The sequence below is a fragment of the Ammospiza caudacuta genome, chromosome 9, assembly GCF_027887145.1.
Source record: "Ammospiza caudacuta isolate bAmmCau1 chromosome 9, bAmmCau1.pri, whole genome shotgun sequence".
In the NCBI taxonomy this organism is placed as follows: Eukaryota; Metazoa; Chordata; class Aves; order Passeriformes; family Passerellidae; genus Ammospiza; species Ammospiza caudacuta.
The window spans coordinates 16,881,952-16,901,256 of NC_080601.1; the positions used below are offsets into that span (position 1 = coordinate 16,881,952).

Sequence of the window (19,305 nt, forward strand, 5' to 3'; positions counted from 1 at the left end):
TCAGATCAGGGAATGCACACTGTAGAAAAATGAAAGTCTCTGTAATATTTGGAGAAAAAATACTGACAATTATTAAAGCCTGCCTCAGTCTTAGAATACTAATAGGAATTTTGTGCTCAGCACCTGAGATATTTAAGAATATTTTAATCTGAATTTGATTTACCACTTAATTACTCTCTTTTTTTTTTCTTTTAAAGTTTTCTTGCAGAGAAACACACCTATTTTATTCCCACAGAGACACAACACACCAGGAAGTGATCCTCTTAGAACTTACTTCTGGTCAGCTCAATCACACCCCTTGGGTTCAGTTTCAAACCACAGAACACAGAGAAGGCTCACAAATAAAAATATGCTGTCATTTAAAACCAAATCTTAACTTTTCTGGCCATCAATAAAGATTTTACACAAAACTGCAAGTCACTTTATATATCATCCCCACCTCATTTACCCCAACTTACTTTCACATGACTAGTTGCTCCCATCACAGCTATATACAGAAAGATAATACATTTTTATGCTGAAGTTTTAATAATCTACAGTATCCTGATTCAAATCCAACATTCCTTGTATACACAGACAGAAAATTGTTGACCCTGTAAGTGACAAGAATATGAATCCAATGACCCAGAAAATTTATTTCTTGAACCATATTAGTCAAGGTCACACTCAAATCCAACTACAATTTATTCCACATTTGGGAAAGTCATTGTGCTTTACAGAGAAACATGCAGATGCTGGCAGAAATTATCACTACTGAGCAAGTGAGGCAAATTGGTAAACAAACAGCACAGCTATTTGTGGCAGTTCTATTCCAGTAAACAAATAAAATAAGGCTCAGGAAAGGGACTACATGAGACCCTCCTTAAGCTGTTCTTTCATGACTGCCCAGCAAAGAAACACTGCACAGCTGAGAGCTGAGATGATCACATGTGTGGGCATTGGACCTCCCAGTTCCATTGAAAGGCAAAATTTTTGATTGTGTATCAGTTCACAAAACTGGGAGAGATGGCTTATGCATTTGCAGACTTGGCAAATACTAATACAGGTGGGCTTCTGTTATCAGCTGGAAGCATTTTACTGGAGTACCCTTCCCTAAGAACTGTGCTTTCCAGCATTTCTCCCCATCTACTTTGTTCCATTCATTCCTGCTACCCATTCTTCTCCCCACAAAGCAAACAGATCAGAAATACCGAGAAAGCAGTGAACTGGGATCCACCTTGGAAGGGAAAAACCATGTTCAGAGCTAAGAAACCAGGCACCCCAGTGAATGAATAGAAATGAGTCAGCACATTGACCTCATCTCCTGGTGTGAGGCTTGGGGAGCCTGTGGGCACCAGCAGGAGCCACCAGCACAGAAATGAGAGAAACCTGCTCTGCCCTTCTCCCACCTGCACCAGGAACACCTTGCACCACAAGTCTTTAAGTTTCTGCATTGCCTTCTCACACATCCGGACTAGAAAATCCCTATTCACCTCTGCTGGATTTAATTTTTCTTCACATCCCTTTAACTAAAGGGAACTGAGATCAGAAAACACAATCTTTTTTAACCAAGTCTTCTCTCACACTGATACTCATCTATACATCACTTTGCTTTCCATGCTTCTCCCATGTATCTTGAGCTACCATTAATGTCTATTATCCAAACCAAAAACTAAGGAACCCAGTTTCTCACTTCATATACAGGCAGACCACATGGGATTTTTTCTTTTTTTTTTCTTTTTTAATAACAGACTCCTTATTTTAGCATTCTCCCAGAGTGTCAAAAGAAGAGGATTTCCATCCACTCCCCTGGAGGCTAAGTCATGACCAGATCACATCTCACTGTTGGGACATATTTCCTGGCACTAATAGGAAATGTCACAGCTTATTTTTGAGTGCTCCTTCCTGGAAAATATGATCTTGTCTGTTCCATGCTATTGAGAACTTTTTTTGTTCGTCTAAGGTTATTAATCTCATGATGAGAAGATCCTGGCCTAAGAAGTCTTCAGTCTAGGACACACCACAACACAATACAGATTAAAAATGATGTTATTTTCAAAGGACACTTTATGTAAAACAATAAAGAAAATACCTCACTGTTCACAGCATCTTTGCCTGATACAAAACTTTCACATAGTGCATCTGCTTGGAATTTTCTTATTCATCCTATCCTTAGTTATTAAACAAGTTAAAGTAAATATATCTTATATACATATATGGATACAGTTTTTTAACTGAATGATTAAGTACTAACCATAGGGTTTTTGGGGTTTGGGGTTTTTTGACAGAATACAGTGCCTTATGCATTTACACAGAAAAATCAATTGACAAGCATAAAGTGCAGTTCACACTAAGAAAACTAACTAATTATGATAAGTTGCTACAGAAATTGCTTTGCAACTTCCCCAGCAATCAATTTCAAACTCTAAATAAGCCTCTGGCTTGAAAACACAATGAGTACCTAACAACTGTGTCAATAACAACAACAGAGAGGACCACAATGATAATATAAACAGGATACTTATCCTTCTGGAAGTAAGCTTTATGTAAAGCAATTTCCTTTTCTTTTTATGTCAGTGATTTAAAGACAGCATGGCATTTCACAATGTATGTGTAGAATCAGAAATTTGCATATTAACATTTATTATTAAGAGGTGCATGTCAATTTTACTTCAAATATTTTAAAGTATTATATTAAAACTCTAGACCAAATTCTGGAAGGATTGATGGACATTACTAGTTCCATATGAACATAAGAATATCTATAAAGTATGGTCAAGCTGAGCAAATTGAGACAGAACAGATAAATCCTTGGAGAATAATCAGTTTAATTATACTACTCCCTCTGGCTCTCCAAAATTTCTACTTTTTTCCTTCAACGCCAAATTTTGAAAGAAGTAGACATCCTTCAACAAGTACTGGACTGTGAATTCCTGCCCAACTGGATGGCTAAACTCTTGCTGTGCATTCTGTAGTCCACTTTTATCTTGGTCACTACTTATCTAGACTCCTACAAAGCTACTGGTTTTCTGTGTGGCACACCCCAACAAACAATCAGGAGGAATTTTGTGTGAACACACAAGTCATTAGTGAAAATTTACTATGCCAAGTACTCTGGGAACAATAACACAGTGTAACAATCACAGAAAAAGGAAACATTGCAAGTTCAGGTGTCTCTCTACGATTACGATTGTTTGCTGAAGAATGGGAAAGTTTGGAAAGATTTAATTCCAAAAGAAACCTTCAGCACAACTCTGTTAGACAAAGAGAAACTGAGCAAAAGCAACCTCTCACTTCCTTTGTTCAAAAAGGCTCTATAAAATTACCTTTAGAACGTTAATAAGAAGCTTTAAAATATTCTGTTCTTGGATTTCTGGGCATGAGATTTGAATGCAGTTGATGACTATCAAGACCAGATCATAAAATGAGAAAACACATCTGTCTGTTGATTGAAACATATTGGTAAAAATAAATACCAATTTTTCATTTGGACACTCATCATTCAAACATGAGACAATGTAATGACTGCACATACCAGGATGCTTGGATAGTTACCTGCAGAGATGCCAAAACAGGACAGTGGATTTGTTCAGAAAGTTTTAAAGTTTTTTACAAGTCATAATAGATTAGAACTATTAAACCTTGGCCTAAATCCAAGCTAAATTCAAAAAACTACTTACATAAATACAGGATTAGTTTTTAGTGGAAACTGCTCCTTCTTCCTTTTACCAGTAAGCTATGGGATAGGCTTACCACTGTTTTTTCCCAGAAACAAGAGCACAGAAAGGGAGGAGTCACCTGAAAATTGTTACTGGAAACCAAATGGCTTTGGCAAATTAATATGTTTCCAAGTAAATCAGGTAATACACAATGTTACAAAATAACTGCTTATAGAAAAGGCATCCAGCACATGCTTTTGTATGGAAAAACCGATTTTCATGATAGCCATGATTTAGTGATGTTGCTTCTGAAGAGATACAATGATAAACTGTTATTTTCCTCATCAACTGGAAAGTACTGTACTTTTCAGAAGGCAATTTGAGTTTGAATGCTTACACATAAAGCAAGGATGCCATTATAAAAAACCAAACATACAACTTGGATGGGGCAAAGGGTGAGGAGCCTTTTACCACACATCAGACAAATTATCCTTATAAATATCCTTTAAATATTTTTGTCACCAATGTCAACTATTAAGAATTTAAGTTTCTATTTTAAGATATGCATCCAGTTAATAAATTATCAATAAGGAACAGAAGGGTACATGCATACAAATCACTAAAAAATAATTACATAAGTCGAAAATTTTTGGAAAAATTTCTTCTAAAAGTCAGTATATTTCATTACTTTTGTGGAGCATGGCTATTTCTATTTAAAAACTAAAAGGTAGATCTGGAAAAGCAGACAGGAATGTGGGGTGCATATATTTGATTTCACCAGAAAATTTGAAAGCTAGAACAACACAAGCAATGTATAGAATATAGAAAGAAAAGAAGCACTTTTACGACAGGAGGCTGTGTCTTTTAACTCACTTATTTTAACCAGGTGAGAGAACTGCACAAACTTCTCCCAGGTAAATAATTGGGTTCTAAATCCATATAAAGTAAAACACAAAAGCCTACTTTAACAAAGACCATGGAAAGACCCTTAGAAGTTTGAGATCATTGTTCTAGAATAAAAAAAAAAATACAGCCAGTTATAAAATTACCACTTTGGAAGCCTTGTCTAACAGGATAGCAATTAGATCACATAAAGAATCATGTCGCATTGCTGTCAGATGCCCAAAATCCAAATAGAAGGACTTTAGATTTTTCACTGAAAATATGAACAGTGGAACTGAGGTAAGGTTCAACTTAGAAAAGTGGGTCTAAGCAACACTGCAATATATGGGAATGCAACTTTCCCAAGATGGGGAAAAAAATGTCTAAAGCTTAAAAACGTGATGGAATATTTATTTCTCTCTTCATGTACTTATATACTCAAGTATCAATATAACACTCACTATATTTCAAGTTTTCATTCCTTATCATTCCATCTCACATCACACTGTCATATGCTGTTTCTGTGGGCTTTGAAAGGGAAAGCGAGATTTTCACCGTTCCCGAAATGGTCTGTACAAAATATGGAGTCTAAGCCTAAAGGACCAGATCCTGACTGGAAATTATGTACTGCATGCATGAACACAAAAGCTGTAAGACACATGGTGCAACCCACACATAATTATATGTTCCTGTTCTCCCTGTAAAAATCATAGCTAAATAGAGTGAGAAATGTCCAAGTGAAACTGTACCAAGCAAATATATCCAGCTTGCTCCGGCTCCCCCTCCCAGTCCCCTAAAAATCAATTTGCAGCTGTACCAAACCATTTGCCAGACTTGAGGATTCTGGTAAACAAGCTTCTCCAGGGACAAATTACACTCACAAACTTACAGCATTCTTCATTCCAGTATGCACTGAAAACCGCCAATATTTACATATGCAACAGCTGATTCAATTCCACTTTACAACACTGAAAGCATTCCGCGAAGAAAAAAATTGAAAATATTCAGAACCTAAAATAGCATGCTTAAGTATTTCATTCTTTCCTTGGAGATTTTTCTATTGACTACAATTAATCTTTTATGGGCTTGGGAACTTTGGAACTTCTCTTTGTATAAAAGAAGTTGATTGAATTAATGGGCCTTGCCAGCAGGTTGTTCTAAGCTTAGAATTGGTTCTTCCAAGACCTGCAATTTTGGAAAGTGTCCTTAATTATTTCCTTGTGAATATGTGTATATATGAACATGCATACACATATATAGAAACTAATCAAATAATGTTAACAATGTCTCTTTAAGGACCAGTTTTACCCCTTCTTTGGATGACATGCTCTTCTCCCTTTATTTATAACTGTGCTTAATCACAAGGAAATTTGCAGCATATTTAGCATGCAGAGCAGAATATTTCTGGGAAGAGTAAAGACAGAAGTAATAAAAATTATGTGAACTGCTAAGGGTAGAAAGTTGGTGATTTGGGGAATATAATTTTCCTCTTTCATGGCAAGGTGGCAGGCATTCTGAAAGCCTGGTGAGGGCAGTGGGCACTTAGAGCCTGGCAAGCTCCCACTCTGAGCAAACACCTGCTGGACGTGTCTGCAACACCTACTGCAGCCACACAACTGCTGTATTGCAAGAGGAGTCAATCAATAATGCAGGCACACAGATTTTGATTCAACACTACTGGAATTCCTTTTGTCAAGTTAGATAGCATAATCAGCCATGAAGCCACACTTCCAATACACGATTAGCTAAATAAAAAATCTGAAGATACCTGGCTTTTAAGGGTACTTTGAAAGTATTTCTGTACAACTCAGGTATTTCTCAAGATTCTGTCATTCTATTTATTGCTAGTAGACCCTAGCCATTTCAGCCAACACCAGAAACCCAACCTCAAAAGCAACATGTTTATCTGAAAATCAAATCTATTTGTCTTGGGAATGGGGGGGAAGAGGTTGGGTGGAGAAGGAGGGAACTGGGTTGCAGGCTTTTCTGGAGGGGAAAGGTTGTTCTGTAACCTCTGAAGTCCAAGTCTGTGCTCAAATTCAGGATTTTGATTGGTCCTTTCTCTTTAAAACATATCAGTTTCTATGTGTGCTCAGTGCTGGAATACAATGCACCCACAGCACATGTAGGACATCCGATTTCCACCACAGCAATCTTCTAGGACATCTGATAGCACCATAGCAATCTAAACCAAGGCCAGGATGTAGCTTCAGACTCATCCTCAGCTCTAGCACACCAGTGATACAGGCTGCAACAAATACAGTTCTAATCACCTGTGTTCCTGATCCTTCACACCTGAATCGCAGATCCTTCTTCAGGTGCATTACCTGCCTGATCCTTTCAGAAGGTATCAAGTAATATGGAATGCTACTAAAGCTGCTTCCATCCTCTGTAGTGCTACAGAATTTGAACACACATTAAAATTAGGCTACCATCAATTCATAAATATAAGGCTGACTTGGATCCTGGTATCCCAAAAAAACCCTGCCTATAGACAAATGGTTTACATGATCAATGGAGAATCAATGAGTAATATGGGAAATAAATAAGAGGATTGTTGCTATGGTTTTAAGATGAAAAAGTGCCGCAAGCTTTAAAAATGTCTTCTTTTTGAAAAAAAGTGAAAAAGCTTGGAATGCACCCTCTTCCTGACTGCTTCAGTTTTTCACCTGTTCCCTGAATTTTTTGTTTCATAGGTATGCAGAAGGAATTTGTCAATTTGCCCAAGGTGCTTTTTTAAGTTCTAAGGACTGATGAAAAAGGAAATTGAAAACTGATCCACTTTTTATGTTGAAACACAGAGAACAATCCCTTTTTATTGCAATGAAAATGTGTTAACGTTTCAAAATTATAGTCCTAGTTTCTAAACTGCCAAAAAGCGCTCACTTAAAAAATATTAGAAAGTTTACAAATTCTCTCAAAATTACCAATGCTGCACGTAATCATCTACTTAGCAATGTTTAAGTACTCTAATCTCTTTACATTTTTCTCTCTCACACACACACATGCAAAAATCACTGAGCGTTATTATCCATAGATTTATTTGCTTTCCCGGCAGACTACCTGTAAATCCTATTTAATATGAGTTAAAAATCTGTAGTCTTGACAGCTATGGTTTTCTCACAGAGTGCTTGAAAGGCATGGTGATCTCTGTGAAATGCAGCAGCACCTGAGAGAGAGAAGGCCTTAGAGCAAAGCTTATCACGCGGCAGAAGCTGATAGCAACAGAATGGAGCTCGCACCTCTGTGGTTGGTGAGGTCTCTGGATCCGGCAGGCAGAGGTGTGTAGTGCATCTCTGGAGAGGCAGAGGCAGCAGCACTGGAGGCCTGTGTGACAAAGCAAACACTGTCAGTGCTCTGAGGCAGGGCAGTGACCAGGCAGAGCGATGCACCTGCAGGATCAGTGCTGGGCTTGCAGGTGCACGGAGTTACCAGCCATGAAGGATTAATTTGTTTTTGTTAAGGCTCCTTGCCGTTCCTCAAGGTTGCTGCACTCACAAGAGTTTACGCAATGGCATTATGTATCATTACTAAATGAATCTTTTCACACAGCTGGCAGCTTAAAAAAAATTACCGTCTTTGTCAGGAAATCTTTAGGCAATGTCAAAATTTTTCCTCTTGTTGAAACAGATTAATATTTACCTAAAGAAAGTTATGAATGAGTCCACATAAATGAAAGGAGATAGAAAATAGGAAGTTGGGCTAAGATATTGTACTTTTCAAATCTAAAGAAAAAAAATCCCAAATGATTTTCTCATTCCACTTCCCTGTGAGCTAAATGAAGGAATCTAGTAAAAATTATAGTGCCTATAATGAAAAAAAAAGTGTACAAGTACATAGAATTGTTAACAATAAACACTTAAAACCTATAGCAGAAGTCTAATAAAAGAAAAAAGTACCCAAGAGGACTTGCTCATAACCCTTAAAAGTAAGGTGTTAAGGGAGAAGAAGCCCAAATCTTTCTCCCTAATAAGTCTCAAGATCCTATGATTCTAATTTTAAAAGATTAGACTGAAGAACTATGATTTACAATAAACTAACCCTCATTCCATTGAATATTTCAGCTGAAGATATATAGATATGAAGTTAAAACAAGCCACATTTACCATCCTGCTTTTTAGTTACAGAATAGCAGTTAGAAGAAGATACGAAAATAAAGAATTGTGTTGGGGAATATGAATCATTGTCAGTTTTAAAAGTTCAGTCTAACTTAGGCTGGTGATGCAGTAGTGATATGTTCAGTTTCAGATGCAGAGTTTGCTCTAGAGTATTTACAACCTATCCATTTCAACAGATATAAAAAGATCATGTGTTTAAATAGAAGACACAAAGGACAGCATTCACTGAAAGTTATATGATAATTTCTAACAGAAAAAATAAGGCAAATAAAGAGAAAAATACAAAAGATAAACTATTTCTTGAATCTCATGATAATTCACTAAAGGGAGTCTTGAGAAAATAATTGCTATCTTCTGTGCAGTTTGTTCCCTAATGATATATTGACTTCTAAGCTGCAAAAGTCAATCAAAGGAATTCACCTCAGTCTTACTGACTTTATAATTGAACATATTCTCACAATTTATGAACCCACAGGTCTCTAATGTGTGGTTAATATAGAAGTATAAAATAGAGCTACAGTGTTTTGGGGAAGAAAAAGCATAAATACTAATTCAAATTTTAATTACCAGACCAAACCAAAGAACAATAATCAGAAACCCGTAACACTGAAAGTTAATCCTGATAATAGTTTGTTAAAGGCTGTAACTTAGAAATCTTCCTTGTTGTAGCTGTTGGACTCCTAAATGATAGTACATAAAATGTTAAGAGGTGACTGACTAGATTAGCATACTAAGATTTTGCTTTTGGAGACCAGCCATCAATTTCTGTGCCAGACATAGTTACAACCTCATTTTTGTCCTTAGGAAAAAATCAGGTCACAACATGCAGATGCATCATGCATCAAAACAAACATCTTAATAGAATTTAACAGAAGCAAGTTGGCCTAAACAGCAAGGATGCTACTTATCAGAGATGAATAAAAATAGAGAATATCCTGGCTCTGCTGACACACCAGTGATAATAAACCTTTTTCAGAGCACCTCTGTTCACAGACATATTGCTACAGACATAACTCTCACCTGCAGCCAGAATGAATGATACCTTGCTTTTGGTGAACTGCAAACCTGCAGCTCTATCTCCTCTGGATGATGAATTATTGGAAATCTCTTTGGTGACCAATATGAGCCAAGGGCACATAACACGTAAGAGAGAGAGATAGAAACCCCTTAGACCCAGCTATGTGATATTTGAAACTAATTCCAAGAACAACTACATGTTTCCTTTGGGTTGAGTAGTTCTGAGTAAGAAAAGGAGAAAAATGTCACTATTTAACATCATGCTTCGTCCCTGAAAATCACTCAAAAAATGGGAAGAATAAGTGGTCTCATACTGTACACTCTGGATGGTATCTGCCTATTCAAGTGTATTTATTTGGGACTCTGGTAATAGTGAAGGTTTCTCTTTGGTACTTTTAATCTCAATTTAGACTGTTGACAGCTTGATGATAGCTTTACCTAAAATTACTGGAAGAGACTTTGCCATTTCAGCAATATACCACTGAGTGAGCAAAATTCAAGAGCTTCTAAAAAGGATATTGGAGTGAAGGGGCAATTTAGCTTTATTTCCAATTTTAGGAAACACAAGAAAGAAGGGTTTCTTTATTGGTGTTTTTCTGTTATTTTATGTACAGTATATAATTCCCTGTCAAATATAGAACAGTTTTCATTACCTTTGAGCTAAGCATTCAGTTAGAGCAACTTTAATTCCATGGAATATCATCCAGTGTTAGGACTGTTTTGCACAAGCACTGGCTCAAGTTCCACATCACGTTTCTGAGTAAGCCTGTGCACCAGCAGAAAGACAACTATTTGTTTTCTCTACCACATTCTGACATTTGGCCCTAAGCTATTTTCTAAAGAGATTTGTATAGATTGCATTACTCTTAATATTCACAGGAATATTGTGACAGTGACAGCACTGACATGTGACAGTTATGTCTTCAAGTATTGGTGACATATGCATCAGAAGTTCTTGCAGTGGAAAGTAACTATGCATACAAATAGCTTTGAGGAAAGCTGTTTAAACTGGTTGGTAGATCCAATTTTATAGAAACAGGTCACAAAATAACTCAGTAAAGAAATTCTAATGGTATTATTACAGAAGAAGCTTGTAGTTTTGCAAACCTTGAAGTCATTCAAGTTTTGCAGTATATCACAGTACCTGGTTTAAGACTTACAAGATAAAGTTAGACTTACTCACAGCCCCCCTGTTATGCACATAATCAAACATTTGCTAAACTGTGGTACCTCTCTTCATATTAACCTGTGTGTTTTGTCCAAATTGTTGTAGTTGATGCTAAATAGACTGCAAAAAGCATGTTCATCAAAATTACAGACATTGTAGAAGATGAAGCAGGAAGAAAAACATCCACAAACAACCAAAAAAAACCCACAACAAAACATCAAAAACTAAATTTGAGCACAGCAATACAACAAATCTTTAACTATTCAATCCTAGGGAATGGTCAGGTAATAACAACTTTATTTGCAACGTATTTGCTTTTCTATGAACTTAGCAACCATACAACCAGTGAGGGGGGAAAAAATAAAAAGGTGAAGCATGGAAGAAGGGATAAAGAGACTAGAAAAGATGCCAGAGCAGGCCCTGAGTGGAGCACTCCACATGGCAGAGTACAGCCAGTCTGGCTGTCCCCTCCCCAGCTGGGGGCTCACCAGAGGGTTCCGATGGGCTGCCTGGAGTTTGTCACCCACCCAACACCCTGGCACGCTCTGCAGAACCAAGAGGTGGCACAGCACCCCTACTCCTGATGGAAGGGGATTGATTCCCCACTCTCCTTGCTCCACAGCCAAGCAGACTGAGCCTCGAGTTAGCAGCTGTCTTTGCTAAACTCCAGCATAAATTAGAGTCACTTTAATGAGCGGGAAAAAAAATAACCCATTTAGAAGAAAATTGTCAGCCACACACCAACAGCTAGCTCTCAAGAGTGGAGGAATCTAATTAGACTAAACAAAAAAAAAAAAAAAAAGGCTAATTTGTTTAATCCCTGAATTCCACTTTACAAGGAATGAAAAATGCAATACTTGGATGGTACTAGTAAGGGAACATCATGTGAAGTGTCAGGACATACTGTACATCTGCTGCATCAAAACAAATTTGTAGAGACCAATGATAGAAAAAAAAAAATAAAATGCTGTGCTATTTTTGGCAACCACACAAGTTCCTTCAAATATTTCAGCTGTTGAAGGAAGTAAAGGGGGAACTCAGACAAGCCAATTCTCTTTGAATCATTGTTTGAGAAGGTAAAATTTAAATGACTCTGCTATCCAAATAATATCTCTCTACTGCACATTTCATTTTTGTATTTCTAAACACAGGAGTAAACAAAAACTCCACTTCTGACACTCTTAAATCTAATGAATAATACAAAGTGTTTCAGCTATAATCAAGAGCATGACTTTGACCTTAGCAAATATTCAATCCAGATATTTTAGCAGCTTATTTTCAGATGTGATGCTACCAATACAGTAGTCAAATTATTGTATATTAGGACAATAAGGAGAATAGTGATCTTATATTGTGGTTGGCCTTCTAACTTCAATAACCTTTAACAAGAAAGTAAAGAGAATTTTTCACATTTAACAGAAAGAGTGGAGCTTAAGATTCAAAGCATTTCAAATTCAAAGCATTCCCTTATTCTCTTGAAAGAGAGATTATCACTTCTCACTTGAATTTACTTTACCTTTTGGTTTTCACTTAATGTTAAATTGCAAGGTTGAAAGCAGGGATCAAAAATGCAAATGAACATCAGATAATTCTTATGCATTTAGGCTTAATTGAGTGTAATCGATATGTCTGGTGTGCAGCCAAATTCAACTATTGTGAAAAGCACCTAATGTATGGACATTATTTTTGGACTACTGAATGCCAGAAAATAATGAGCTGGCATTCAGCTTTGGTGAATCAGCCCTTGAATTTTCATCTAAGAGCAGTTTTGAATTATTACTGAAGATAAGGTGTAAATGTGCAAGGGAATTTTATCCATGTTTCTCCCATGAATCATAAATGAGGAAAAAAATTACAGTCTAAATTGCACTTAAAAGGAATAAAGTCTTTTCATGTCATACATGATTTATCAAAATGATCTCATTTTAAGAGTACTGTGGTGTATCTTGATTAATAACATTAGTAAGCATGATGAATGGCCTCTTTAATGGTAACACAGAATTTATTGGCAAAATCCCTACTTCTACCAAAAAGGGTGGGAAGTAAAACACACAGCAGTTAGTAACCTGCAGAAAGAGCTTAAGCAAACTCTCTGCTATGTATTTTGCACTTAAACATCCTTGAAAATCCTTAATCTGAGTTTATTCTCCCGCTCGTTCAGAAACAAGCAAGAGGTGCTACCTAGTGGGGCAGCTCTAACCACGACAGAAGTCACTTTGCACTTCTCTGCAAAACAAGCTGAACTCTGCGTGTACTGTAGGAGGATGCAGTGTATTAAGGTCTTTCAAGAACATTGGTCCCATCCCCTTATGACCTTTTTCAATATCCTCTTCATTTCGCCTTAATATCCTAAATGCTTCCCTTCTTCCATTACTCCATCTCACCCTCCCCCCTCCTTCTCCCTTTTTAAGCCTGCTTCAGCCTGCCCTAACTAATTTCCTTTTGGGCTGACAGATCAGAGGCCTTCCTACCACTGTTCCTTTTAGACCTGTGAAGCCCTCCTCGTAATCCTGCTGCTTGTCCACAATTAATCTTTCCAGTTGCCACATTATTAACACTACCACCCACAGACAGAGGATGCCTGAGCACGGCTGGACACTCGCTCCCCACTGGAGCATCAAAGTTGTCAATCACACACCAGTCAGAAAGTTGCCTGCTGTCAACATCAGAGGATTTCATACTCTCCTACCCGCTGATCAAACATTTTTCTTCAGAAGATTAATTCCAAGTCCCCACCCATTTCCTCCCATATCCTCTTTCCCTTTTAGGTTTACTCAATGATCCATCGTCTGTATGGAAAAGGAAGCAGTGTATAATAGAAATCCTTTCAAAACAAAAGTTCAGCAAAACTAAATTTAAATCCCAGCTGTTATCAACCTCTTCCCCTCCGTGCAAGTTAAACACCTTAAAGAGCTTGGATTAGACCTAGTCACAAATGCCTTTCTTTGATCAAAGGCTCCAAGACTTTACACAAATATAATCACAAGGCAATGACTGCATCTAAGGAGCCTGAATTGATTTGTTCTACTGTAACATATCGCATACAAAAACACCCACTAGGCTTTTTGACTTCCAAGACCATTCTTTTTCAACTTATATCACTCACAAGCCAAGAATTTTAGCATCTTCTTAATATTTTTTCAAGGTCATTAAATAAAAAGTGAAATTCTTGCACAGTATTTGCCTTCTCTTTTTAAAAAGTGCATCTCAGCTACTTACACTTAAAAGCAGAAGGATACAAGAGATTCTTCAGCTCAGGTTCAGTTTAATGAGTGGAAGGGAAGTAAATATTACCACCTCTCCCTAATCACATGCCACATTGTAAAATATTCAGTTTTTATAAATTAAACCTTACTGCTCAAGTGGCTCAGTGTCTTTCACTACAGTTGGGACAGACAGAATCTGTCCCTAAAGGAGCACTTGGACATGCTAGTCACACAACAGTGAATGAAAGCAATACCCATTTATATAATCCAGCAATCTACACACTGTAAAACATGTTAGGGTTTAAAACAGGAATAAATTCATTTCAAATCACACTATAAAATAAATTCAAAGTTCCTCAATCATATTTATCCCTAAAATAGATTTCTTAATGTTTTTTCATGTTTTAGGTTGGTACTAAAGAAAATCAAACCTCAAAAAACAACTCCCAGAAGTATAAAACAATAAAGAAAAATCTGCTGGCCTTGAACCCTAAACTTATGTTGGGAAAGTAAGTCCAAATTATTACATGTTTTACCTTCTATTTCTACACAATTATTATATATTCTACGTTATATTTCTGTGTCAGCATCTTTACCTCCATATTCTGAGAACACACATGCTACCTTCTTTTCATTTACACTATGCAGGATCCAAGGGGCTCACACACCAGTAAAATAGTAGACAAAGCAAACCACAAATAAGTCTGTCATACCACAAACCACAAAACTCTCCAACTGTTGCTGGAGAATTCTGAGTTGTCATAGACAGCTATTCTTTGAAGTTCCTCATGAAGTGAACCACAAATGAATTTTGAGATGCTAGAACCTTTTTCTAAGTCCCTACCTCACCAACACCCAAACATGACATTTATTGAATTTCACTCATTGTCCAACAGTTCTGAAGGAGTGAAAGAGAAATATGGAGTTTTTAGAGGCTACAGCATAAACAGAAAGTGCCAAAAGCATAGGTAAGTCAACGTGAAGGGAAGTACACTGACAATGTATTGGATTCCAAGTTTCCTTCAGTCATTCCCTGCAATATGTTTCAACCAATTACATCACAACTACAACAGAGCTGTAGTAGAGCGATTGCCAAGATTTCTGCTATGCTATGGCATAGCAACAGTTTATAAGCTGCATAAAAACACTGATGTAGAACTCAAATAGACATTACATATGATCCTGTAACTCATTACTTTTCATAGCCCTTTATTTTGAAACCAGGTAACTCAGAACTTCACCTCCTTTTGCCAATCTGATAGATTCTTCAAAAGCAAAGACAAAGTCATCAAGCTAAGTTGATTTTTTTTAGATAGGAACTTCCAAGACTGTTCCATAAATTAAATCAGCAATGGAATATCATCACTTTCAAGCACATTCGATGATAATCAGAGGATTGCAGAACCCTGCATACATTTCACAGGCCAAGCATAATTGTTTGCAATGCCAGAGCACTTATTTTGCTTTGCTATTCAGTCTGATACCTTCTGCATGCCTTGTTTTTTTTTAGGAAGTATGGAAAATATTGCAAAAACATGAAAGCTAGATCCTAAAAGTATAAGCTTTAATGATTGTTGCTAAGTTGTGCTGGCCTCCTCACTTAACAGGCACAGGAATAAAGAAACTGAAAGGTTAAAAATGCTTTCAAGGCATCTTCATTCTGTCATGTGGGAATAGAGCTGAATTGCAGCTCAAACCTCTTGTCACTCTATTCAGTCAGCAGAAGGGGGTGCTGCAGTGTAACCTATTTAAAATGCAAATGGAGTAACTTTTGTAACAGCGGATTAAAACTAGCATTCTATTCACTTGGCATACCCACAGCATACTGAATGCTGGAATCAGACTTGTCACTGCACACCGCAGGTTATTAATAGAGCTCAGGATGGTGTTACTAAATGTGCAAGTTAAAAGCAAATAAACAAAAATGGATTTATCTGTGGTATTTGTTCTGCTGGAGAATTCAGCAACGTCTGCCTCACGCTGCACACTTGTTTATCCAGGATCACTGAGGCTCAATTTCGTTGGGTTTTTTTCTTTTTTCCTTAATTATTTGATTGACAGCCACTTACCACAGCCAGAGATCCTGGGATATGTGATCTACAACACGAATATTATAGAGAAAACCACATTTTTTTCAACCAGGACAAATTTATACATACACAGGGAAGACTCCATGGTGCACAGCTGCTACTCTCTAATAGGCCTTTCTGGACTCTCGTGAACTACCAACACATGAAAAAACACAAAGTTAAAGGGTTCAGCAGAACCAAATCAACACATTGTGCTATGGCTTTACACTTCATCTTCCTACAATGTCAGGTGTCAGGGCAGGCAAATGGGTTTCCCCTCTATATTCAAGCCAATTCCTCTGTTCTTCATCTTGATCTCTCAGAGATTCATCAAAAATGCGATTTAATTACATCTCCTCCCCTCCTCCCCCTCCCAAAAAGAGTGTAAACATGACTCCTTTTTATCTCCTGATACATCTGGACAAGTAGACAATGTGCTAAAACAAAATAAATCTGCCCTGACAGTCACATCAAAGGGTTCAGCTAGGGGCTTGCAGCTACTTAAGGCACAGGAATGTTGTTGCTAAGCATCGCTCTACAACCTATCAGTCCCTTAAAGAAGAGCTTTTTTCTTTCAGAGGAGGATGAGGAAAGCTGGAGAGTGGGAACCAGACTGCAAAGGGAGATTGGGGATTTTGGAGGATTTTAAAGCTTAAAGTGAATTGTGTGAAGAAAAGGGGGTTTGTTTTGTTTTGTTTTGCCTCTTCACATACAGTTCACATTTGGGGGAGGAAGGAAAGTAGGGAAGGAAGGAGGAGTTCAAGCTTGTTGATGAAATATCTTGTGAATTATCCCTTTGGATAAAACCAAGAAAAGTCTTTGATATCCTTTTTCAAATCCCTGTACTTACTGTAGATTTGAAACAGAAAGATTGTGACCAAAAGCAATAGGGCTGGGATACCAAGCTTGTTAAAAATATATTGTGAAATGCATCCCATGCCCTGCTTTTCTGTCAAGCATTTGATAAATATGTTTATGTTCCTGAAGAGGTGAAGCCCAGAACAATGTCCATATCCAATAAACATGCTCTACAGAGAAAGGAAACTTTTGATACATATGCACATAGCACAATTTGATGCTCAATTTACTAGTGAAAACTGCTCTCTTTAGGGAAAAGGTTCACTGAAATCTTCAGTGCCTTGCTGGACTTGATTTGCATGTTTAGTGCTTAAACCTCCAAAGGAAGGCAAAACCATGCTAAAACCAGACCTTAGGACTCATTCAAAACACAGCCACAACTAAATGGACAGCTGAAAATTCAAATTAGGCTACCTCTCAAAGACATAGAAACATATCCAAGGCAGATAGACAATCCAGCCTGGAAAATATAAAACTCAAAGCCTAATTACCCTGAAGGTATGCTAAGAAAACCAGCAATTTGTTACAGCAACACTGAGGCGTTAACATATCTTTGGTTTTTAAAAACAGCTTAAAAAACTTTCCTTTTAAAAATTAAACAAAGAAAACATGAAATGGACTCATTCCACATGCAGGGCAACTATCAAGAACATGAACAATTACTGAGCCCATGATATTACACAAATAAATAACACTTAGCATTATCTTCAGCACGACCATATTTATTAAACAGTGACTGAGGGCAGCACTAACCATTTTTATTGTCCCATACAGCTCTTATTTTCTAATTAAACAGAAGGTTATTTCCACTGCCAATGCAGCTATTTATCTTATTTGAGTGTTACATAATATTTTTTGCCAGCCAAGCCTGACTATAAAGTGTTCTGTGTGGTGAACTGTGGCCCAACTTCCTTTCCTGTTTGGTAATCATAGAAATGGGCCATTTCGTGCTGTGTTAATAAATAAACTTTTTGCAATTTCTCCTAAAACATGATAAAGCTTATACTTTGTCCTTCCCTCTAGCTTCAATACAAGGGCAATGAGCTGTATTATTAAAGATATAGGTCAAGCAAACCTGATGATTTCAATCCTGTGGGGTGCTTTAGAAACTATTGTCATATTACTGAGATCATTCTGCTGTTCCTAATTATTCCTCTTGGTTGCCTCACATTTCAAGTGATTTCTCTCACACTTATGTCAAAATTTATAAGCTACTCCCTGTAACAACACTACATTATTTCCTCACTTGTTAGGGTAATATAGGACAGAAACTAGGAGAATGCTTTAATCTAGCTGACAAGGATAATGTAGTCTAGAAATGTAATAAACTTTGCATTCTACTACAAAGTTGTGGTTTTTCTCCCTACCATGAAACACTTCATATAGATAGACATCTTAGAAAAACTAATTGCTACAATAACTTGCATATCCTCTTATCTGAGTTGCTTTTATCAGGAAAAATGTATCAGCATTAAAGCATTCACTCCAATAGCTTGTGCATTCTCCTTATTCCCATAATTGCTATTCCACAACATTCTGTTGACTGTACTGTAAAACTACATGCTGCTGAAGGAAACCTATTTCCAAGAATTCTGTGCATCACCATAACAGTGCAAAACATCTGTAATTAACAGGCTGGGCTTTAACAGTGCTGTAACACATCTCGGGCTGACTGGCACAAAATTTTATTTGCACTAAGTAGCTCGAGACTGGGAAAACATAAAATCAACTTTATGTGATAGCTCCATGTTCTATAGTGGTTTTTCTGAAGGATTTCAGGATGTAAAGAAAGCTGCCAGTGGAAAAGGTAGTCTAATGAAACATTTGAATTTTAAAGCCACTCTGGGTCCTGCTTACTGTGGAAGCTAACCTATTTCCTTCAGAACATCCTTAAGGTTATGGATTATGGCACCCTCTTCCCCTATCTCCACAGAAAGAAACAAAGCAAAAATTCCTAATAAACAAACTAAAACACAATTCCAGTTAGAAAATGTCATTTGAGTAACTCAAACATGACATCCATACTAATATTTCTAGGGATAATTTTGGTGAATCTGTCTGTACCAGCAATTTGCTATGTTTGTCAAATGTCCAATAGCTTTTAAAATACTTTGAGTCAGCAGCAAACTGAAAAAAAACTCATATCACAATAATATGAGTTCAGAGCATCAAAGCCATCAGACAATAAAACAGGAATAGGAGCACTGGTCTACCACAGAAACCTCTAAAGGGACTTTTTCCAGATAAAAAACATTATTTAATTGAGCAAGCACACAGGAAACAGAGAAGAGGCAAAGATGAAGCTAGTGTTGTCCCCATCAGAAATACTCACCGACAGCATTGTCAGGG

At 37.1% G+C, this 19,305-nt stretch overlaps 1 protein-coding gene across 1 annotated transcript in view; it reads right to left on the reverse strand.

Moving 5' to 3' along the window:
* Positions 1–19,305, reverse strand: part of LRMDA (leucine rich melanocyte differentiation associated) — a 606,518-nt gene that overhangs the window by 89,002 nt on the left and 498,211 nt on the right. Inside the window, exon 6 of the mRNA XM_058810747.1 lies at positions 7,763–7,847. Coding sequence (XP_058666730.1) covers positions 7,763–7,847 — 85 coding nt within the window. The remainder of the gene's footprint in view (positions 1–7,762; positions 7,848–19,305) is intronic.